The sequence below is a fragment of the Mirounga leonina genome, unplaced genomic scaffold (genome assembly GCF_011800145.1).
Source record: "Mirounga leonina isolate KUSES-001 unplaced genomic scaffold, KU_Mleo_1.0 Mir_91, whole genome shotgun sequence".
Lineage (NCBI taxonomy): Eukaryota > Metazoa > Chordata > Mammalia > Carnivora > Phocidae > Mirounga > Mirounga leonina.
This window is the reverse complement of record NW_023270839.1, coordinates 47,035,630-47,059,067: the sequence shown is the minus strand read 5'-3', so window position 1 is coordinate 47,059,067 and position 23,438 is coordinate 47,035,630. Positions and strand designations below refer to the sequence as shown.

Genomic DNA, 23,438 nt, shown 5'->3' with positions numbered 1-23,438 from the left:
CCTTTGGCACCAAGTCCCAAGTGCGGAGGTAACAGGATGGGGGAGGGAGGGAGAGTGGCGTGTGTAGGTAGCTGTCCTCCCGAGCCTGAAGGGTAATTCTGTGCAGCTGGAAGTCCTGGCTTCACTGTGATCCTGCTGATTTGGCTCTCATGATTTCTAGCAGCCCTGTCAGGAGTGGAGACAGAGGCTTTTTCCCGTTGGGTTGGATGCCCAAGAGGTGGGCTTTAGTGACCCCTGAGGCGTCTTTTCCTCACATTCCCTTTAGCAGACAGGAGGTAGTGGTCTGGAGGGGGCAGAGAATAGGAGGCTGCAGGTGGGAGCATTTTCAGAGGAAGTGAAAACTTTCGTGATAGCTTACTGTGGTGACTGTGAGTGCTGTGCACCGCTGCATTTTCCTGCCCAGCAGCTCTGTGAGGAAGATTGGGCAGCTGGTGATATCCTGCTTTTAAAGGAGTTCACCTTAAGAGAATTCTCTCTCATAGAATCCTAAAGCCTATTCTGTGATTAGCTTGGACAGTTAGGTTAGTCTCTCAAGAAAATTCACAAGGAATTCCAGTCTCTTTACCCTAACACCTGGATAGAAAACAGCTGAACATTTAGTGTCTTTTAGGTGATAATTAGTTTAGTCTGGTCAAGACTTGAACATTTTTCTGTTTAACTTTAAAAAGATTTGCCATAAGCCCAGGATCATATTCTAAGCTAGGTGGCTGGGCTTGTGAACTGCCTTGCATTGAGAGAGAGCGAGAGAGAAAGAGAGAGCGGGAGAGAGAGAGTGATTCCCAGAGCATTTTCATATTTCCTCAGTGCCTCTATGGTGAGGTAAAAGACTGTTGTCTCTTTATAGATGGAAAGATTTGACAGATTTGCTGAGTAATACAGGTACAGAGGTAGCTGTACTTGAGAGAGATTCAAGAAACATAAGTGACCTCTGCTGAAAGGAGTCTCTGCGAATCTTCCTTTATGGTTTAACTAAATAGGCATTTCAGGGCAGTATCGTTTATACCGTACAGATAGATTTCTTTAGCACTTATTCTGCAGTCCACAGTCCTTTTCTTTCCCATTTGGCTTTTACTGCAGTTCAGCGCCTCCTCCCTGGGGTGTTGTTTGGACTGAGCACTGTGGGGAGTGAGGGGCTTAGACTAGACCAGACCTGGGCACTGTAGAGCCAATCACCACATCTTGCTCTGCTTAAGGTGTGCAAGAGGAAGAAAGGCTGGAGGAGTCAGAGGAAGGGGCACGTGTCCAGGAACAGACCTGAGGCGGCAGTGTTTTTCCACCCTAGCCTGTAGATCCCTGTCAAGAAAGGAATTTTGAGGATGGCAATGTCTACATGTAGTAGGGAAGGCCTTGCATCTGAAGTAGGGGGTTTTTTCTTTTACTTTTTTTAAAGGCCAGGAATGTGACACAATGTAAACAGGAAGATACGATTACTGTGTAGGATTACATTTCTTAGGTGTCCGGCCGAGATGGACTTAGGTGACCTGAGCAGATGCTGGGGGTGAAAGGTGGAGCAGGGCTGACCAGGGGAGAGGAAACAGCAATGACTAGACCTTAGTGGGACCTCTGCCCATAGCCCAGCCTGTCTGGGGATCCACTTAGATAGCTCTGGGGAGGCATCTCTTTCCCCAGTTTTTTGACTCTTCAGGGGTAGGTCGTCCAGAAACTCCACAGCTTGCTGTAGAGCATTCATGAATAGATAGATACTGGATTTTCTGTTCCTGTAATTCTTTAACCTTTCTAACTCTTACTCCTTTCCTCTTCCCCTTTCTTCCTTTTCTAAAATTAAAAAAAGGGCGCCTGGGTGGCTCAGTTGGTTAAGCGACTGCCTTCGGCTCAGGTCATGATCCTGGAGTCCTGGGATCGAGTCCCGCATCGGGCTCCCTGCTCAGCAGGGAGTCTGCTTCTCCCTCTGACCCTCCTCCCTCTCCTGCTCTCTCTCTCATTCTCTCTCTCTCAAATTAAAAAAAAAAAATCATTAAAAAAAATAAAATTAAAAAAATGTGCTCATAACAAAGCACCTTAAAAATGTCTGTAATTTACAAAAAAGAGAAAATCCCTCTCCTGACTCCCAAACCCTTATCCTCATCACTCAGTTATTTTGATTAATCCAAGAAATAAGGAATTGAATTTTAATGTTTTTAGAAAAGGATTTTGGTGGTCACCAAATCCTCTGCAACAAACATGCCACTGCCTCTTGTGAAAGGTACATCCTGACCCAGGAAGGTCTGGGTTGAGGGTCTTACTCATGTTATTAGGCTTACCATTATCTATCCCTGGTCACTGGGCATTTCAAGTGAGTTTCAGTCTTTTGGGGGCTACCAGAGCTGAGACTGATCTTGTTTTTCCCTCCATACTTCTCAGCTTTCTTTGTATTTTAATATTATGACTAAATGTTAGGATTTCTGTAAGTGACCTTATCCTGCGTCCTTGTTTCCTGCTCTGTAATATGGCCCTTACAAGTGACATGTTAAAGTTCACACTGGCCAAGGTGGACTGTACGGTGATGACAGTATCATTAAGAGTAATAATACACATCTCTTCATTTGTATGGCACTTCTCAGCATGCAGAGCAGTTTCATGGTTATTTATTTATTTGATAGGTAGCTAGTTTGATAGGCAAGGATGCGTAGAGGTTCTGACATCCTTTAGGTCAGAGCTCATGTCAAAGCTGGTTCTGACTCAGAATTGCCCATACTTGAGAAGTCTTTGAAAGCAAAATAATAATACCTTGAAGCTGCTAGAACATTTTGAGCATCAACCTCAGCCCAAATAACCATACCTATTCTTTCTTTTCCTCTCTTCAGGGTGCTACCCTGACCTTCCTTAATAAGAATGGCTAACATTGCACATGAACTGTATGCCAGGCTCTGTGCTAGGTGCATTACTATTCCTGTCCTTCCCTGTAGTCTTCACAACTCTTGGATGGAGATGCCATTATTTTTTCCACTTTCTGGGGAGAACATGGAGGCTCCAGGGAATTAGATGACTGGCCCAGTGTGACAGGTAACCCGTGGAACAAGTGTTCTCACCCAGGCACTCTTGTGCCAGAGCCTCTGCTCTTTTCTTTAAAGATTTTTTTTTTTTAATTTATTTATTAGAGAGAGAGAGTGAGAGAGAGAGGGAGAAGCAGACTCCCCGCCGAGCAGGGAGCCCGATGTGGGACTTGATCCCGGGACTCCGGGATCATGACCTGAGCCAAAGGCAGTCGCTTAACCAACTGAGCCACCCAGGCGCCCTCAGAGCCTCTGCTCTTAAGCACAAAGCCATGTTGCTGTGTTCAGCATATAACAGCTGGAAGGTCTTGGACTGAGAGTTAGAAGAAATGGGTTCTAACCCTGCCCTGCCATTAAACTTGCAATGGCCCTAACCATTCGCTCTTTCGCTGTCTTTCCTCAGGCCTGAGCTTCCACAGTTTTCTATGCAGTTGTGATGCATATTGTATATTTTTATTTTTTATAGACTCAGTTCTAGTTCGGTTTATTTTTCCTTCTATATGGTAAAGTACAAAAAGCATGGCCTCTGGAATCAGTCCTGAATTTGGTCTCTAGCTTTACCATTTACTGGCAGTGTAATTTTAGATGTTAAGTAATTTCCAAAATTGAGTTTTCCAATCTATGTAAATGGGGTAATGTCGTCTTCATTGGGTAGTTAAATTTCCCCCAAACTTAGTGACTTATCCACAGGTGTGTGATGAAGCGGGATGAGATAGATGGTCTTAGAGTTCCTGTAAGGTTCCAACAGTCCGTAGTTCCCTTATATGGAAGAGGGAGAACCCAAAGGTGAAGTTGGGTTATTGAAGGACATGATCTCTAAGCTTCTTTTCTTCATGGTAGTGGCTGTGTCAGCTTCTCAACTTTGGAGGTGTCCCCTCAGTGCCCCACATACCTCCACTTACTCGTCTCTCTGTCCTAAGGGACAGTCCTCCTTCTACTCCCCTGATCTCAAACACTGGTGCCAGGAAAGGTATGAGAGCAGTGGTTCTCAAACTTGATTTAATGTGTGGGCAATGTGGCCTGGACCTCAGGCTTATGAAGAGCACTCCAGTGATGATAGTGTATAGCCAAGGTTAGAATCACTGTCTTAGAGGAAACTTCAATTGCCACCCACTCAGTGCTCTCACCCACAGGAAAGGGAAAAGCCTCATCTGCAGAAGGCAGCAGAAGTCCCAGACTCGCCTAGTCTTCAGATGAATGATGAATATACTATGTGTGGAGAGGCTTATTGAGCCACAAGCCAGCATCCTTTTTGCTTCCATTGTGACCAATCTCATATTGCTTCTTGGGCTTAGCCCTTGGCTTAATAGTAAATCTTAACTCACTCTCTCTCTCTGCCTTCAGCCAAGCCTCTAAGTTTACCTACAGCAAAGATGAAAAATGAGTTGGGAGGTTATGAATTTGCTTTGAAAAGTGAGCACCAAATAAGCAGTCCATGTAAGAAACCCCATACCATTACCCCGTTCTTAGCTCTGTTGTGTTTAACTTTATTTAATGTCAGCTTCAGCTGAACTCATACCTCCACTGCCTAAGTGGACACTTTCTACAGCCACCAGTGTGACAGAGAAGCTGGATGCTTTGCTTTAAGCGTAGGCTGGGCAGGCAACAGAAGGTACTGAGGAACATGCGTTAGTCCTCAGCCACGGGCCCAGATAACGAAATTGGGTCTGGTGTTGTCGGGTAACTAAGACTCTTTTGGAACCCCTGTGTTGCCATTCATTAGGATACTGGAAGGATATCCGTTAACTGATATCTAATATTAGAGTATGTGGCTGACAAGGCCAGAGAGCAAGCTAATTCCCAAGTGGATCTGTGATCTCTTTGAAAGGTCTCTCGGTTACCCTCTGCCTCCCTGAGAGGGTGAGGGAAAGTAAGGAGTGTTTGGCTCTGTCAGATGGCTCAGACCTACCTTCAGACCGACTGACCCTGGTTAAGCAGTTCCTTATTAAATGGCAAGCCCATAGAAGGTGGGGCACCTTAATCAATATAAATAGGCCGTTAATCAAAATTTGTATCTGACCTGATTAAACCTTACTAGAGTTACAAACAAAAGTCCTGTTTATATCAGCAAACAGAGAGGGAACACGTTAATCAGCATCTCTTTGATTTCTTAGAACTCATAATGCCAGAGTCTAAGCCTAGCCTTTCCTTTCCCTGGCTAATAGCTCAATTTAAATGTTTATTTTTGACCCTGAGCTCCAGTCATGTGCTAGATTGGTACAGAGATGTAAATTAATCCTCACAAGACCTCCAGAATTATGTGAGTATTAACTTTCATTTTACAAAAGTGAGTACGGAAACTCAAAGGATTTTATTTTATTTTATTTTTATTTTATTTTTTTTAAAGATTTTATTTATTTATTTGAGAGAGAGAATGAGACAGAGAGAGAGAGCATGAGAGGGGGGACATCAGAGGGAGAAGCAGACTCCCTGCTGAGCAGGGAGTCCGATGCGGGACTCGATCCCGGGACTCCAGGATCATGACCTGAGCCGAAGGCAGTCACTTAACTAACTGAGCCACCCAGGCGCCCCTCAAAGGATTTTAAATGACCCGCCTTAGGTTACTCAGTTGGTGAGTCATAGTCTCAATGGAGCCTGAATTTCTCTGACTTAAAGTCCAAAGCTCTTTTTATTTGTGTTATAGTATATGGGGTAAACTCCCGACAGCTAAATCAGTCCACCTCAGGTCTGGAGGTGGTCAGTTCTAGTACCTCTACAAGCAAAGATAACATTTGGGCAGTTTTCTATGCAGTTGTGATGCATATTGTATATTTTTATTTTTTATGGACTCAGTTCTAGTTCAGTTTATTTTTCCTTCTATATGGTAAAGTACAAAAAGCATGGCCTCTGGAATCAGTCCTGAATTTGGTCTCTAGCTTTACCATTTACTGGCAGTGTAATTTTAGATGTTAAGTAATTTCCAAAATTGAGTTTCTCAGTCTATGTAAATGGGGTAATGTCGTCTTCATTGGGTAGTTAAATTTCCCCCAAACTTAGTGACTTAAAACAAAAAAACACTTATTACCTCATAGGTTCTGTGGGTCAGGAATTAGGGAGCTGGTTATTGGGGTGGCTCAGGGTCTGTCAGGCTGCAGTCTTCTGAAAGCTTGACTGGGACTGAAGGATTTGTTTCCTAGAGGGCTCCCTCACAGGGCTGCTGTTGGCAGAAGGCCGTAGTTCCGCACTACGTGGACCTTTTCCATAGACTGTTTCAGTGTCCTCCTGCCATGACAGCTGTAACCTTCCCCAGAATGTGTGACCCGAGAGAGAGCAAGGAGAAAGCCACATGGTCGTTTGTGAACTATCCAAAGTCACATACCTTTACTTCTGCTTTATTTCATTCATTCACTAGAATACTGTCATTAGGCCACACTCAAGGGGAGGGAGCAATTATGCTTCACTTCTTGAAGGGAAGAATATCAAAGACTTTGGAGACTATTTAAAAACCACTATGAGAGGACTCTGACAAACCCCCCCCCCCCCCCCCCGCCCGCCGCTCTCTTACCAGTGCTTACGTGTGCCCTGAGTCTGGTGACCTTTCTTGCTGTGGGTCCATTGTCCTGCTCAGCTTTTCTTTCTCCACCCCCCCAACCTTTTTTTTCCTTTCCTTTTTTTTTTTTTTTTTCAGTTGACACACACTGTTCTGTTAGTTTCAGGTATACAGCCTTGTCATCTGACAAGTTTATGCATCATGCGATGTTCACTACAAGGTGGCTACCATCTGAGGAACAGGCTTTTCTGATTAAGCAGCTACCATAAAGGATAGAGAGAAGTGAAAAAAACTTTTCATTGACTCAAAGGCTAAAGTAATAGTTGTTATAATCTCTCCCTTAGGAATAGAGTGATGTGGCTTGGGTTAATTTTCTCTGCCCACAATACTAGTGACACTTCTTCACTCAGTATTGTTTGCTAAGCTGAGGAGAAAGCGGTACTAGATCTCACCATTGAAGACTCTTTCCTATAGGTTTGCACTAGGTAAATACGGCCAACCAAGTGTGATGGGGGAGCTGAGTTCCTAGAGAGTCTCTGTGCATAGGAGCCTTTAAGGCTACGTTCACATCTGTAGATAGAAGTCTGTAGAAACCAAAGTAGATAAATGAAAAGGGGAAATGGTGTTCTCCTAAACACCATGGTAGGAGTGAAGACCATCCCCATCCCTCTCCTCAGGTCTTGCTTGGCCTTCTGGTCTGCATCCTTTCCGAATAGCAACTTCTTAGAGGCTGTGGCATCATAAGCCAACTCAACTTCTAGCCTTCTAGGTGGTACTAATGTGCAATATTGGGATGAGTCCCCAAGGTAAAAGCTGAGGGTACTGAATTCACAGAACTATTGGAATTAGTTAGATAACTGGGCCAGAGTGGGTATTCTCTGTGGGGCAAAGGAGAATGAAAATGGAAAAATGTGTCACACATACGCTAATTTCTAAAATTTACATCTCCATCCTAGACTACTCTCCTGAGCTTCAGACTGGATATTCAGCTGTCTACCTGACAACTTCACTTGGATGTTAAAGAAGTATCTTAAGCTTAACATGTCCTAAACTTTGAACTCCTGGTTTTTACCACCACCATTGCTCCATCCCTAAACAAAACAAAATAAAAACAAGCCAACAACAACAAAAAAACACACCCTGATTCTTCTGTAGTTTTCCTTATCTTAGTAACTGGCAACTCCCTTCTTAGAATTATTCAAGCCAGAAGCTTTGGAGTCATCCCTGACTCTTTTTTTCTCTCACATCCCGCATCCAGTCAATTAACAAATACATGAACTCAGCCCATAAAATATATCAGAATCTCCTCACTTTTACTACTACTGCCCTCATTCAAACCACCTTCTCCCTTGCCTGGATTATTCTTTTTTTTTTTTTTTTTTTAAAGATTTTATTTATTTATTTGAGAGAGAGCACATGAGAGGGGGGAGGGTCAGAGGGAGAAGCAGACTCTCTGCTGAGCAGGGAGCCCGATGCAGGACTCGATCCCGGGACTCCAGGATCATGACCTGAGCCGAAGGCAGTCGCTTAACCAACTGAGCCACCCAGGCGCCCCTGCCTGGATTATTCTTAACAGCTTCCTAAATGGTCTTGCTTCCACTGTTGTCTCTGTACACAGTTGTCTACATAGTAGCCAGAGGGAGCCTGTTAAAACATGTAGATCATTCCATACCCGTGCTTGGTATTTACCAGTGGTTTCCTAGCTGACTCAGAGTAAATGCCAAAGTCATTGCGTTGGCCTGCAAAGTCCTATTCGATCTGGGCTCCATTCACTCTTGATTTCATGTCCTACTATCTTTGCCTTGCTTACTGAGCCTAAGCCAAACTCCTCCCTGCTGTTCCTTGTCCATAACAAACACACCTCTGCCTCAAGGCTTTTTTGTCATTTATATGGAGTGTTCTTCCCACAGATACAGGAGTGCGCTACTCCCTTATTTTCTTTGTGACTGTGCTAAAATCCACCTCAACAGAAAGGCCGTCCCCCCACCACTCTGATGTATTTGGCGTATGGTAGGTGCTTGACAAATGTTTGTCAGACACATGAAACACAACCAGAAGCAAACTGGTAGCTCCCCTGCTTGTTGTGTCTTCCCTGATGGTGTTTTAGTTAGTGAATTGCCAGGGAGCTTGCTCCTTGGAGTACTTCAGATGGTCTTTACTATTTATTGACTGAAGAAAGCTCTGAGGAACGGTGAGCAGGTGGAACAGTAGGTCTGGGCAGTGACCAAGTGGCTTTGGGAGAAATCTGGTGTGGAGGGAACAAGACTGAGCCAGCTGGCCCACTCCCTTCTGCCGTGAGGAAGTTTGCCTGGGGGAAAAAAGAGATACTTCTTTTATAACATCCTCTTTAGAAAATGCCTCACCCTGAGCAGTACTGAGCAGGCGTCAGTTGGGCAGGCAGTGGTTATAGAGACAGCTTGGGACCTTGTTCATCCCATTTCAGTCCAGGTGTCTCGGGAAGTGGGCTGGGAAGCACAGTCTGAGAAGTAGCAGCACTTTGGATTATTTTGTAAGCCAAGAAAAACCAAGCTATTTAGAGGGGGAACATGGGACAAGCCCATGACATATAATGGTACAGGTTTTTATAGTCTCAAGATTAATGTTTTAAATCTTACCTTATCCAAGGACACTGGATGTAGGCAGGGGCTAGAATTACCTTCATTTGATAATGGGTGTGGAACTGAAGCACAGAATAATTAAAGAACAAGCGAAACTGGAATTTGGACCAGGCTTATTTGATTCTCTTTCCTGTCTTGGCCAACAAAGTGACATGTGGCCTACTTTGAATGTTATTGCTTTCACATTACTGTAACTGGTGAGGAGGAGGTATGGTGGAAAATTTAGTTAAGATCAAAGGAGACTAAATTCAAAGAATTAGCCCCATCTCTGGCTTCTTGGATCCTTGAAACTTATCTAATTTTTAAACCACAGGTGCTATTTCTTCCTAAGTGATCCCTTAAAGCAGAGAAGACCAGCAACATCTAGCATGTCTAGAAATTCCTCCAAGACTGGGTTTATTGAGATTATTGCAAATCAGGTGTACAGGTCAGATTCTTAAAACTTAATAAAATCTTTTGGGACACTGGTTGAATTTCCTGTTTATTCCTTTCTTACCCCTTGTGAAGACCAGTTTGCTGGATTCCCTCTTTCCGGGGAGAGCCTTGCCCATTTATATTCATCAGATTGCTTCTCCAGGCAGTCATTGTTTTTACATACTTCGCAATAGGACTTGATTTTAGGTGTTTGATCTTAGGGGGATCTCTCATTTCCTTAAAGGAGTATATGACATTTGATATAATCCATAACTGTTATTAGTGCAGACATTTTAAGAAAAAAACCATAAGTGGAAGAGGAGATGATAATAGCTTCTATGTGCATTTTTTTTTTTTTAAAGGATGTTTTAATTTAGGGCAGTTGAGCCTGTGTCCCCTCTTCTAGGAAGTTAGAGAACCACCTACATTGTTAGCAGAACTTCACATATAGTAATCCTGGTATCTGCTTGAGCTGCTTCGGTGGTTGGGAGGTGTAGGGGATTGGATCTGTTCCATTGCTGTGTTCTGACCTGAAATGCATGTTATCAAAGATGACTATGAGGAGAGGCCTGGAGACTGGCTGGCTGTATTAGAAGGAGAGCTCTTGAGTCCTTAAGTGAGGCCTTTGTATCCTGTTCAGAGTAGGCTCCTGTGGTAACTGTTCAACACTCTTTCTCACAGCTGCTCCTGACATCACTGGCCATAAACGGAGTGAGAATAAGAATGAAGGGCAAGATGCCATGATGTATTGCAAGTCAGTTGGCTACCCACACCCAGAGTGGATCTGGCGCAAGAAGGAGAATGGTATGCCCATGGTGAGTAGGAGGCAGCCCTGGGTCCTACCTGGGTCTCTGGTTGCTGGAGTTTCTCCTGGGAGGTCCAGACATCTGGACCAGTTGTTGTAACCTGCCATACTGGCATGGCTTGGGTCAGTCACCCTTTCTAGTCACAAATGGTTACATTATGAATCTGGAGGTCACCAACAGTCTCTGTCCAGCATGGACTCCCTACATGATTTGTTAAAGCTGGCTCTCTGCAAAGAGGTTAGACTGGTTTGCCTTCAAGATGGAAAACTGAAAGAGCTAACCCCAATCTTTTTTTTTTTTTTTTTTAAGATTTTATTTACTTATTTGACAGAGCACAAGCAGGGGCAGAGGGAGAGAGAGAAGCAGGCTTCCCGCCGGGCAGGGAGCCCGATGTGGGGGTCGATCCCAGGACTCTGGGATTACGACCTGAGCCGAAGGCAGACGCTTAATGACTGAGCCACCCAGGCACCTGAGCTAACCCCAATCTTAAATTTTTTTTTATTATTCTAGTCCATTTGTCCTAAAGAAAATATTCCTCTTGAAGTAGTCCTAATACACCTTTCTGGTTTTGGGGGAAGACAAGGTGACGAGGGCAATTACTAGTGTATTCCAGGAACACAGGGAGTACTGATGAGGGATTGAGGTGACATGGTGAGGCACAAGGGCAGCCTTGGGCATTGGAAATATGACAGCATCTGCTCCCGAAAAGGTCAAAGAAAACATCTTTTTCATTCAGTGTGATGATTCTTGATAGTGTAGAGGGAGTCCAAGTTTTAGACTCTCACTCCTCTCTGATTCATGATGTTTGGCCAGTCTCTCTGTCAGAGAGGGTGTCATCCATTCCTCCTGTCCCCAGGCCTTGCATGCCCAGCACTGTACTTCTCAGGCATCCTCTCTGATTGTCAGTAGTCAGAAGGACTAAGGAGATAATCTAATCTGCTTCTTCAGAAAGATGACATATTAACCCAAGGTATGTGACAAAACCAAGGATGGGTCAAGTCCAGTTTTTTTATTTCAAGTCCGTGGTTCTTCCCACTCCATGATCTCTCAATAATAATATGTCAAGTGGTGACAAGGACTCTAACATTAACAACAATGACTAGATTTCAGAAACCCATTAATAAGGGGTCATGATGAGGAAGGGAGAGGTTGAGTATTTTCAGAGCAGCCCCTGAAAAGTCAATAAAATACTTCATTGTGCTGGCAAGCAAATGCCCATTTCTCTCTATTGGTCTCTGGGTAGGAGAGCCCTTGATTCCTCAGTAGATTCTTTCTTTCTTTCTTTTTTTTTTTTTTTTAAGATTTTATTTATTTATTTGACAGAGAGAGCCAGAGAGCACAAACAGGGGAGCAGCAGAGCGAGAAGAAACAGGCTCCCCACTGAGCAGGGAGCCTGACTCGGGGCTCTATCCCAGGACCCTGGGATCAAGACCTGAGCCGCGAAGGCAGACGCTTAACCAACTGAGCCACCCAGGCGCCCCATCAGTGGATATTTTCATCTCCTATTCTTCTCATGCCCATGAACTCTTTTAATTATCTGTTATATTGTGAAAAACCTTTAAAATCAAGTAGTATTTCCTCTTCCAAGCTGTGAATCATTTGGGAAACAAACTTTTTTTTTAATCTTTTTTTTTTATTATGTTATGTTAATCACCATACATTACATCATTAGTTTTTGATGTAGTGTTCTATGATTCATTGTTTGCATATAACACCCAGTGCTCCATGCAGAAAACTTTTAATGAAAGAGGAATAGGGAAAAGAAAAGCAATTTCTAGGTTGATGCCTTTGAAAATCAGTTTGTTGAACAACCTAAACTTGGTTGAGGGCTAAGATAAAATGCTTTCAGTTTTTTTCTAGACACTAATTTCAGCACAGATCCTTTTTCTAGATAGATCCCATAGCTTTCTTGGACCTCTTTTTTGTTAAAGAGTTGAGTCCAGTCCAATCCAGAATTCCCAGTTTTACCTCCCTTCCCCTCTCCCTAGCCTGCAAGGGGAGCAGGGGATTGTCCTCACTCTGTCTTCTGGGTTTTTCTTTCTTCTCTAGGGGGCAGGAAGGGGGACAAGTGTCACTCATCTGACTTTTCCTATAGTCTACTCTTGGTTTTTGCTGCTTCTGGGACCTCTATGTGGCAGATATCCAGATCCTGGATCTTGTAAGAACTTGTGTGAGTCCTTTACGGGGCCAGTTCTCAGATATCAGAGATCTACTCTTACTGAACCTCTCTGTTTCCTATTTAGCTCCAGCCACAGATGCTGGGGTCTGCTCATCCTCTTAGGCAGAGGAAACTTGAACATCATGGCTCTTCAGATGGTGGGAGTATAGGCTCCTCTGCCTCCTTATCTCCAGATAGCCTTTTTCCAAGATTGAGAAGCATACATCACATCAGTCGGTCTCCTGCATAAACGGATATCCACTGGAAAAAGATATTTTCTTCTTGCCACCCCCAGTCTGAGTGATTCTCTTGGTGCCTGTTCCACTCAGCTGCAGGGTGGAAGGCTGCCTGCAATTCCAAGTATAACTCTTTTCCTATCACTTCTCATCCTGTCTTCTCTTTTATAGATTGGCAAGGGGTAATGTAGTGATGACTTGGGGATAAGATAGCTTAATGGGGCTCCCTTTTAATAAGCCCTGGAAGGACTGTCTGCCCCCAATTCGTATGGAATTTTTTGTTTGTTTGTTTGTTTAAGAATTCTGGGGTACTTTTTTTAAGTAAGTCATTATTTATGACAATAAATGTAAAAATTACAGTAGTATTAAATACAAAGTTTTAAGTATCTAAAGGCAGAGATTTAAGAAACAAGAATATAGCGATATGTTGCTTAAAGATGATCTCCATATAACAAAATAGGACAGAAGTGTTAAAACAAAAATGAATAAAGTATATATGGTGAAAGTATATAAATAGAAAGAACAAGTGGAAATATTAACATTACAGAAAGTGAGGTTCAAATAAAAACATGAAACCAAAAGAGTTCCTTTTTATCATGGTAAGATATATAATCCACAATAAAGACAAAGCTGTGTCATGATCTTCTTTGAAAACCAGTTTGTAGAGTAGAGTTTCAAAATGAATGAAGCAAAAACTGGAAAAATAAGGAAATATAGCCAGAAGCACAGTTACATGGTGGCAGATTTACATATATTATTTTTAGTCTTTGACAGATGAGATGGAAAATCAACAACACTATGGAAGACTTGAACATATAATGAATAAGATAACACAATCTTGATACTGAAACCTAAATATCAATCACTGTTAGAATGTATGTGAACACTTCCTAAGTACAAGTTAAATTAGGAAAAGCTAGCCTTCTAAAAAAAATTTATGTATATATTTAAAAATTTTTATTGAGGTATAGTTGACAGATGTTAATTCGTTTCAGGTGTATAGCATAGTGATTTGACAATTGTGTACATAATGCAGTGCTCACCACGATTAAGTGTAGTCACCATCTGTTACCATACAATGTTATTACAATGGTATTGACTCTATTCCCTATGCTGTACTTTGATCCAAGAATATGGGGTACTTTTGATGCTTCTCCTTAGTCATCAATTCTGTAGCAATAGGACAAATCCCACTCAATATCTTCTTATGCATTGATTGAAAAGGTTAAAGTTTCTTTTTTTTTTTAAGATTTTATTTATTTCTTGTGTATGATGGTATTAAAAAAATCTGCATTGTAGGCTTGTGGATCAAAGAAGACACTAATAATCATTTCTGATCATAAGTGAAAACGTGGACTTAGTGAACCAGTAGAGCAGGGGTTAGAGAAGTTGGCAGCTTTACAAGTCCTCGAGTTGAAGCTTCATGGAATAACTATTTTGAAGGCCGTGTTTGCCATTTTAGTCATACCTACACTCATTTGCACGCACCATTGTATGCTATAGCTAGACGTCATTCTGGGGGTTATCTTCCCCTTTCTTCTCTGCTATTTCTGATTATGCTTTAGTTGTGTAACAGCTGACACATGAGTCCATTTTTGCCCTGCCATCACCCCAGTGCTGTAAGCCTGTCCCAGTTCCACCTAGACTCCTGCTTGTGGACTCTCACCTCTGCCTTCCCACACGGGCCTGGAGCACTCCTGTCCTGCTTGATCACCTCTCCTCCCCACCATCTAGTGCAAAAGCTGGCTCTTCTCTGAAGCTTTCCCTGACTCTTTCTGGCACCAACCACTCACTCTGCCCCACAGTGCTCAGCACATGCTGTCTGTTGGGGCTTCTTGCCACGTTCCTGTAACCATCCCTTTGGAGGTCTGGTTCCCTCTTAAGGCCAACCTCCTCATTCACTTTGTGTCTCACCTTCCCCTCAGTAGGATGTGAGACATAGAGTATACATTAGTAAATAGTTGTTGGTTGACTGAATAAACTTTCCTTTAACCCTTTAATTCTTTTTTTTTTTTAATTATTTATTGAGACAGAGAGATACAAAGTGAGAGAGAGAGAGAGAGCAGGAGTAGTGGGGAGAGGCAGAGGAAGAGGGAGAAACAGACTCCCTGCTGAGCAGGAAGCCCAATCCTGGGCTTGATCCCAGGACCTGGAAGATCATGACCCGAGCCGAAGGCAGACACTTAACCATCTGAGCCACCCAGGCGCCCCAACCCTTTAATTCTTAAAAGAAAGGGAAGTTATGAATTTCTCTACTCTAACTAGGAGCAAGTTCTTAGCATTGTTTCTGGAGGAAGTTTAAGGAGACTTTCCAGAACTCACCAAGTATGAGGTAGATGTGCTGACTCTGAAGTCCTCAGACAGGCCTGAAGTTTTAGCATATATGCCTGACCATGGAGGTCACATCCCTCTTTCTCCATCTTCTTCCTGTGTTATGGTTTCTTACCTGTATTTGAAGTAGCATTTTCTAGATTGAGTCAGTCTTTTCTGAGGCCAAAGGGTAGGACTTCTTCTATTCACTTCGTAGAAGTTGGAGAAATCCAGAGGACCAACGGCCGGGGAGGCTTTAACCTGGCTCTGCCAGAAGCTTGCGGGATCTGTTGTTAATGGATAATGAAAGAAAGCCAGTAATGAAGTGCTCACAAGTTATCTGGACAAAGATGGTCCTAGACACTGCTCCCTCATCCCAGCCAGTGGTCCTGCTAAGAAGGGAGAACATTGCCACCTTGTCTTAGACACAAATTCACCTACTCTGACCTTTGTGTGTTCTTACTTTTTCTGCCCCTGAGCAGGACATTGTCAATACCTCTGGCCGCTTCTTCATCATCAACAAGGAAAATTACACTGAGCTGAGCATCATGAATCTCCAGATCACAGAAGACCCTGGCGAGTATGAATGTAATGCTACCAACTCCATTGGCTCAGCCTCCGTTGTCACCATCCTCAGGGTACGGAGCCACCTGGCCCCACTCTGGCCTTTTTTGGGAATTCTGGCTGAAATCATCATCCTTGTGGTGATCATTGTTGTGTATGAGAAGAGGAAGAGGCCAGATGAAGTTCCTGACGGTAAGAGCATCCCTACAAAATAGCTGTAATGTTGGGGTTGGATCCTTGGGATGGTTTCCAAGCACCCAAAAAGGACTATAAGAATGTTGGGGTTCGATCCCTAAAGGAGAGAAGGAGAATTCTCATACTGGTTCCTCACTCCCTACTCCTAAGATTAGCCACCTAGAGCTATAATGAGCTCTGTCCCTCCATTTGGGTATTCTCCAAGCCCCAGTCCCATCTGCCTTTCAGGCCCCGTGTGGGGAATGGGCAGCTGTCAGTCTCTTTGTTCAGCTCTGTCCTCCTTCAATACAGATCATCAGGCAGATTGAGCTTGAGGAGAATCCAAGTCAAGCCTAGAAGCCACCCCAAGATCGCAGGCCACCTGGCCTTTCAGGCAGATTTAAGGTATCTAATTGGTTGTCACATGGTTGCCTGGTGTAGCCCCAGCCCAGTCAAACTGTTCTTGAGAAAAGCCGTTGGAACAAGCCAGCCTTTGGTTCCCTTGGTTGGTGGTCCCTTTGGTAGGTTTTCAAGGTTCTCCGTGAAGCAGGCACCAAGCGTTTGGCTTTTCTGTCTCTCTCACAAGAATGGTGGAGTCTGATGCATCTGCCACACCCGGTTTTAAGACCGAGACAGCTAAGCAGGACACCTGGAGCCCATGCCCCAAGGTGACACCCTCAGACTGGCTTCGGGCCCGAGGTGGGACTAGATAGCGGCACCAGGACTATAGTGAATTATTAAGTGTTGGAAAGAACAAGCATCTTAGATTTTTGGATCTTTAGATTTTGAGGAAAGTCCTAGGAAGTCTTTGGGGGTTTGTTGTTGTTGTTGTTGTTGTTTTTTGTCATGGATATTCCATTTCTAACCCCAGGATTACAGTCAGGGGGCTGCTACTGCTGGAGACTTGTTATTCTCCGCTTCCTGACTAGCTCCCACCCTTCGGCCCTGTAACATCACCATCAAATTCATTGGCCAGCGCGATTACCACCACTTGCCTGTCACTGACTATACAAGAAGGGTATGGGCCTCAGTTCAGTGGAGGCCGGCCTCGGGTGATGGTGAGGATGCCAACTCTGGTACGACTGTCCTGGGCCTGTGCTCGCTCGTGCACCAAGGTTCTGTGCCCGCCCCACAGAGTTGTCTGTGTCCCTGCGGCTGCCACTCCCTCAGAAGGCGTGCAGCCCTGAAGGTAGCCCGGTGGCTTCGGCCTCTCTGGAAGGCCACGTTTGAGAGCAATAGCCTCTTCCCCTGTTCCTTTCTTCTCAGCACCTCCAAAATCTCTCTGCCTGCCCTAAGTAGAAGAGTATTACAGTGAGGCTGGCGAAAAGGTTTGTTGTTGAACCTAACAACGCCTGTAGGAAGCCCTGCTGGACTCCCTTCCAGTGTACATTCCTTCCGCAGCGAGCTGGATGGAGGAGTGAAGGGATGTCAGCTGGAAGCCGCTGGGCCTGTGGAAATAAATGAGCTAGTTCCCTGCAGCAGAAGTGTGCCCCCAGGATTTTTACATTCCTTCTCCTAGGTCCACTCCTAGGTCCAGCTGCTGTTCTATGAAGTGAACTGTGTTCTTGGGATTTTCACATATGCATAATGCTTTTTACTGTAGTTTTTTCTCTTTCCTGCTACAGATTAGGATTCCTAAGGCAGAATACTTACATTTAGGCCTGAGAATCAGGGGAAGTTGTCTATATTTCCAGCATATTGGCTCTCTAGGAGCAGTTATAAACGCCTCAGTTCTGCAAAGGCTTTTCATCCCCTCAATGTTTTTGCTTTGCTAAACAGCACCTTGCTCAGCCTTCCCTTTGGAAAGGTAGAGAAGCAAAGAGGAAAAGGCAAAGATGGGCTTCAGAACCTGATTTTTTAAGACGAGGCTGACTGCCACTTTCTTGGCAGAGTGACACATTGGCTTAGCATGTCCCCATCTGAGGTTCCAGTCTTCCTCCTAGGACTGTTGCTTGTTTATTACCAGGTTGCCACCCCCACCCCCCGAATGTGTGGAAGACATTTAGGTTAGATTTCAGAAATGGTTAGTATTGGTTTGGACAAGCGCCAGACACCTGCCTGGGGAAGCAACTATTGTTAAAAAAACAAACAAAAAACAACAACAAAAAAAACTAGAGCTCCATGGCTCTTGAACTCAAGTGGTGGCCAGTTGGGTAGAGGAGACCTGTGTGGTCCGCAAATCTTCTGAATGGCTTCCTGGCAAGGTACCTCTTTTAAGCTAAATTATTATAGACAGTGGATGAATCCTACATGAAAGACATGGGTAAGTGCAAAGTAAAATCTCCTTGCTCTGGTCTCTTGGAAGAACTGTAATGCAAGTAGCATTTACTTTTCTCTTGTTGAATTGGGGCGACAGACCTGGGACGCTGTGATTATTGCAGTGTTCGCCTCCTCTCCGCTCCCTTCCTGACAGCCAGTGCGGTCTGGGCTCCATTCTCCATCTCCACATCCTTGCCTTGCTCCAGCATTTCTGCCCCAGAGTTTTCTCCCTTGTCTGCCACCACCTCTCAAACCCCTCCCTGCTCCTGTGCCCCTTTATTTCTTGTCCTCCTGGAATTAATCATTAAAGAAAAAAAAAAGTTGACTGTTCCTCAGTGAGTTTTCCTTATGCTGTGGCTTTTTTTCTAGCTAGTTTCCCCTCAACTCCTGTGCAGTCCATGTAAGAGCAGCCTCCTCCTGTGCTTTCTTCCCAAGGCTACATGTAGATAGATGCACGCGCTCCTTTGTGGAATGAAGGAAGGGGTACCTCATATCTTACACAGATTGGAGTTTTAGACGTGATGAATGATCAGATAACCATCTGTGGTGCTGTTGACATATTTATGCCATTGTGAAAACGGATTTTTTTTTATACGCCTGATACGCTTTCTCTGCCAAAATAGGTACTTTATTATCAGAGTAGACAGGATTTCTGAGTCACTGAATTTTTTCTTGTATGAAACAATTTCATGTACAACTCATATTATTCCTATTTGGGCAGTCTGAGCTCTTGGAAACTCAGCCCCTTACCAGAAAAGCACTAAGTGAACAATTTAAAACTATACACATGCACAAATTCGAACTTAGAGAGTTTAGTCTGAGTACATTTCACCAGAAAAGCAAATACTGCTTTAGATTTCTCACATAGAAAATGCTTAGAGTTAAGGTTTAGTGACTTTCAGTAGAAAAAACAAAAGAGCTCTATCTCTTAGGCTATTAGAGTCTACTCGTGACATTTTATTATTTTTTTAAGATTCTATTTATTTATTTGACAGAGAGATAGAGCCAGAGAGCACAAGCAGGGGGAGCGGCAGAGGCAGAGGGAGAAGAAGCAGACTCTCCGCTGAGCAGGGAGCCCGATGCGGGGCTCGATCCCAGGACCCTGGGATCATGACCTGAGCCGAAGGCAGACGCTTAACCGACTGAGCCACCCAGGTGCCCCTACTCAGGACATTCATAAACAAAACTCACATTAAGTCCCTTTAAGCCCCTGTTGTGGTTTCTTTGAGGATTGGTGCCCAGTAGGTTGTCTTATAGGTAGATTATCTGCATATCACCTCTTACCTCCAGTGTTTTCCGTAACAGATGAATCATGGAGTCAAATCAAAGGCTTCGTTTTTTCACTTTACTCACCTCTTGACTGCCTTCTCTGAAAATGCTAAGTGATAGTTTTCTGAACAGACCAGGTCCCGCCGGCATCCGCCTGGCCTTCCATCCATCCTCCGGCTCACGTGCTTGGAGCGTACCTTCTGTGCTGCTTCTCTGCAGACTGAACCCAGAGAGGGATTAGTGTGTGTGCGCGCCCCATTCACCTGGGGAGCTGTGGCATGAGCCTGCCTCTTTGTTGGGGCCTTCAGTTCTACTGGACATTTTAGTGACCTCAAAGGAAAACAAGAGGAGCTGCTTTGAGAAAAGAAGTGGCAGCATCAGAGTTTTCTGTTTTCACATTTGGGGGATAATTTTTATAAGCAGTTCAAAGGGATTCCTCCTCCAGTTACTGGTGGAGTAGATAGTTGGGGGGCTGGGGGGGAACCATTTTTAGTGGCTCTGATACATTCAAACTCTTTTATTTTTTTTAAAGACTTTATTTATTTATTTGACAGAGACAGAGATAGTGAGAGCAGGAACACAAGCAAGCAGGGGGAGTGGGAGAGGGAGAAACAGGCTTCCCGCCGGGCAGGGAGCCCGATGCGGGACTCGATCCCAGGACCCCGGGATCATGACCTGAGCCGAAGGCAGACGCTTAATGACTGAGCCACCCAGGCGCCCTCAAACTCTTTTAGACACTCTACAAATAAGAGCTATTCTAATGTTTGAAAAATGTGTTGGAAGCATATGAAGCTTTTCAGCTGGCCAGGAATGCTGGAAAAGAAATGTGACTTTTTAAAATGACATGCAAAACACACACACAGGTCATTGTCTCCTAACTAGGGGTCATCTGAGTCAGTAAGAAGTTACCTTATGGAGAAAATACAGTAGGACCAAGTATGAAAGGCAACTGGATGTAACCGTTAATCACTCTCTGGTTTAATGCTACTCTGCTGAGATCAGGCAAGATATAAGCAGGTTTAGAAACTAGAAAACCCCATCCTCCGTGAGATGAAGGCAGTGAAAAAGGAGTTTTGACCAGATGAGTCAACTCTTGGTCACGTTGACTGGAAAGCCATCTTTTTGAAGGTGCTCCCCTATCAGGTAACACATTATTTACTGGGCATCGCAGAGCACCCTCCCAGATGATGAGGCGATGGGGTCTAGCAGAGCGAGGGCCATAGCACATCTGGTTGGGAAGATGGCAGTTCCACCAGGAACTTCACTCTCCTAAGATGGATTCCAGAAGCATCTTGTTTCCCTTCTCCCCCCCAGTCCTCTTCCTCCCATCCAGCCAGTGGCTGTAATACCCAGGCGAAGAGGAGAGCCATTGTTTAAGCCGCTATCTTTTGGCCTGAGGGTTTGGGGGTATGTTGATATTTGTCGGTTACTATGACTTCTTTTTTTTCCCCCCTCAATTGCATCAAACCCTTAAAACATGGTGGTAAGTGAGCGATATGCATGCTTTTGGAGTTTGTTTAATCTCCGCTTCAGTCTATACGATGCACAGTTCATAATGTTAACACTTTTCTTCAAGTTGACTTCATTCACTTTCACAACTAATTTGGATTTCAGTTTGCTGTTTAATCTTCATTTACTTTTTGATTTTTGTACCTTTTTTTTTTTTTCTGTAGTTCTGTTCTTTCCCTCTCTCCTGATTTCCCTGTTAGGGTCAGGTTGTTGGGGTTTTTTTGTTTGTTTGTTTTTTGGTTGTTTTTTTGTTTTTTTTTCCCCCGGTCTGACCTGTAGAGGGAGAGTGGTGCTGCAGATAGTGAGTCAGTCCAGACAGACAGTAGGAGACACGAGGCTCTTTTCTGGGTTCCTTGTCAGTGTGCAAGTGGATCTGGGGAGAGAGATGAAGGGAGATCTAGATGCACCTGCTCCCACTCGCAGGCATGGCAGCTGCACCGGGGCCGCTGTTGCTCAAACCCCTACATGCAGCCCTTTGCGCCTTCCCGGCTTGTTAGGCTGGGAGGTGACGCCACCGGGCAGACAGCAGGGCCCACCCCTCCGCCACCAAGAGAAAGAGAAGCTTGCGTGTAAAGTGCTTGGGTCGGTGCGGACAGTGTCCTGCTTTGAGGAGATTAGCTTGGCTGTCGCGATTCCTCTCCCCTGCTTTTTCTTTTCATGTTGGGAGTAGATTGGTGGTGATATTCTTGTCCGTTATCTTGCTTTAGAATTTTCTGTTTTCCGGTGCACGGCCAGAGCACCGGACCTATTCTGAGTTTGCTCCGGGGTCTTTTCCTTGACGTCCCTGAAGTGCTTAGTTCCTAGCATGTAGCTGAGCTGGCTTGGCCTGGATGCGGAGAGCCTAGGGTGTCGTGGTGAGAGTAGACGTAGGCTGGGCTCGTGTGTCTCAGTCTTGATGTGTCTCGTGTATCTCCACTGCATCCCCAGCACACAGATGTCTCGGGTGTCCTTGAGTCTTAGTCGTTCTCTGTACCTGTGCGATAGAGTACTGTTGTTCGTAGTAGAATCCTGTGGACACTGGTGTGTCGCTAGCCTGTTGTTCTGGCTGACAAGTCATTGGTCTGTGGTTGGTTTTTGTTTCTGTTTTTCTTTTTCAATCTTGTTTTGCTCCAGTCACTGTGTGTGCTGGCGGTGGCTTTGCCTCTCCGTTGCCGCGAAGGAATAGGTGGAGCAATGTCTCCCTGTGACAGACATTACTCCTGACGCGCGCTCCTGCAGACGCCTACACTGAGACTGTGGCCTCCATAACTGCTTCATGTGCACCAAGCCCCCTTGTGGAATCCTGCTGAGAGGTTTTCTAGAAGCCTTCGGTGAAACCAAACTGTTCTGAATCGTTTAGTCTACCTGACTTATGTGAAACAGAAAAAAAACTAAGAGCACTTACTTGTTCCCTCCCCTTTGTGGGCCTCTTTAAAAAAATATCCCGTGTACCTGCATCCTTGCCTAAAGGGGACCAAGTTGCCCTTAGTCCAAACAGGAAAGAAAAACTCACAAATCAGAATTGTGAAATACCAATTTAAGAAGGCTTCTAAACTCAGATAATGTAAGCTTTTTGGTTTAAAAAAAAAAAAAAATCTCATGGCTCATCTGGATTTGGGTGCTGGTTCTGGCCAGGGCTCAAGAGTTGAGCGTGTCTTTCTGTCTGAGGTCTTTTCTAGAGGGATGTCACCACTATTCAGCTCTCCCCGGTGTGTCACAGAACATCTTCTGGTATGCATACACTTGTTGCTGGCATAGCCCAGCCGGGCTGACCCAGTAGTAGGTTGAACTATTGTGGCTTCCTCTTCCTCAATCTCTTCTCCAGACTAAAGACTTCCTAAAGATGACAAAAGAGCAAGAACAGTGTCCTTTGGGGAAGTGAGGATGTGTGGCTAAACGCATAGAACATACACATCCATCTACATTGTAGGATTGAGCCAAAACTGTGCATGCATTCACCACAAGAAAACAAACAGCAGGATTTTACAACTGAAATGTTGGTTTGTCTTCTCATCTATTTAAGAGTGAACCACTGGAACTTGGGGACAAGATGAGTATAATGACATTGCAGCCTATCTGTCCGCTACAGTTGCAGTTTTTCATGACAAGCATTCAAAGTGTTAACTAAAACCATTGAAACAACATACCTGCCATTAAAAACTTGAATCTAGAAATAATAACTCCATGAGTGTTTTTGCACCTCCAGATGGAATGGCCTTGAATAAATGCTATGAATAGCCATGTTTGCCACTTGCCGTTTGCTCTTCTATTCATTCTTATGTAGAGTCTCACGATTTTCTCCTTTCTTCTCCTCTCAATGGATTATTAAAAAACTGAACACTTTATAGACGATGAACCAGCTGGGCCAATGTAAGTACTTTACTGGACATTGATTCAGTAGTTTGTTTTATTTTGTATTTGCAGTTTAATCGAATGGAGTAGTGAAGGCTGTGGGGAGCCAATGAGCGGAAATGAGTGTCGCAGTGTAGACCTCCCTAGCCGCATGGTCAGGGAGCTGACTGACAGCCATCTGATTCCCAGGACAGGCAGTGCAGTTTTGTTTTTAGTAACATATCAAGTGGAATGCCATGCAAGAAACTGCTTAAAGTTTTGCACATCCTATATGCTTAAATTGATAATGCGGGGGAAAATCACCTGT

At 44.3% G+C, this 23,438-nt stretch overlaps 1 protein-coding gene across 4 annotated transcripts in view; it reads left to right on the top strand.

The window, feature by feature from the left end:
- NPTN (neuroplastin) overlaps window positions 1-23,438 on the top strand; it is a 71,558-nt gene that overhangs the window by 45,925 nt on the left and 2,195 nt on the right. For 2 of the 4 annotated variants that reach the window (XM_034994467.1, XM_034994469.1), the window contains exons 4-6: window positions 10,197-10,330; window positions 15,508-15,781; window positions 23,140-23,149. In XM_034994467.1, coding sequence (XP_034850358.1) covers window positions 10,197-10,330; window positions 15,508-15,781; window positions 23,140-23,149 — 418 coding nt within the window. Of the gene's footprint in view, window positions 1-10,196; window positions 10,331-15,507; window positions 15,782-23,127; window positions 23,150-23,438 lie in introns of all 4 variants that reach the window. The other 2 variants (XM_034994466.1, XM_034994468.1) reach the window with 1 other exon arrangement.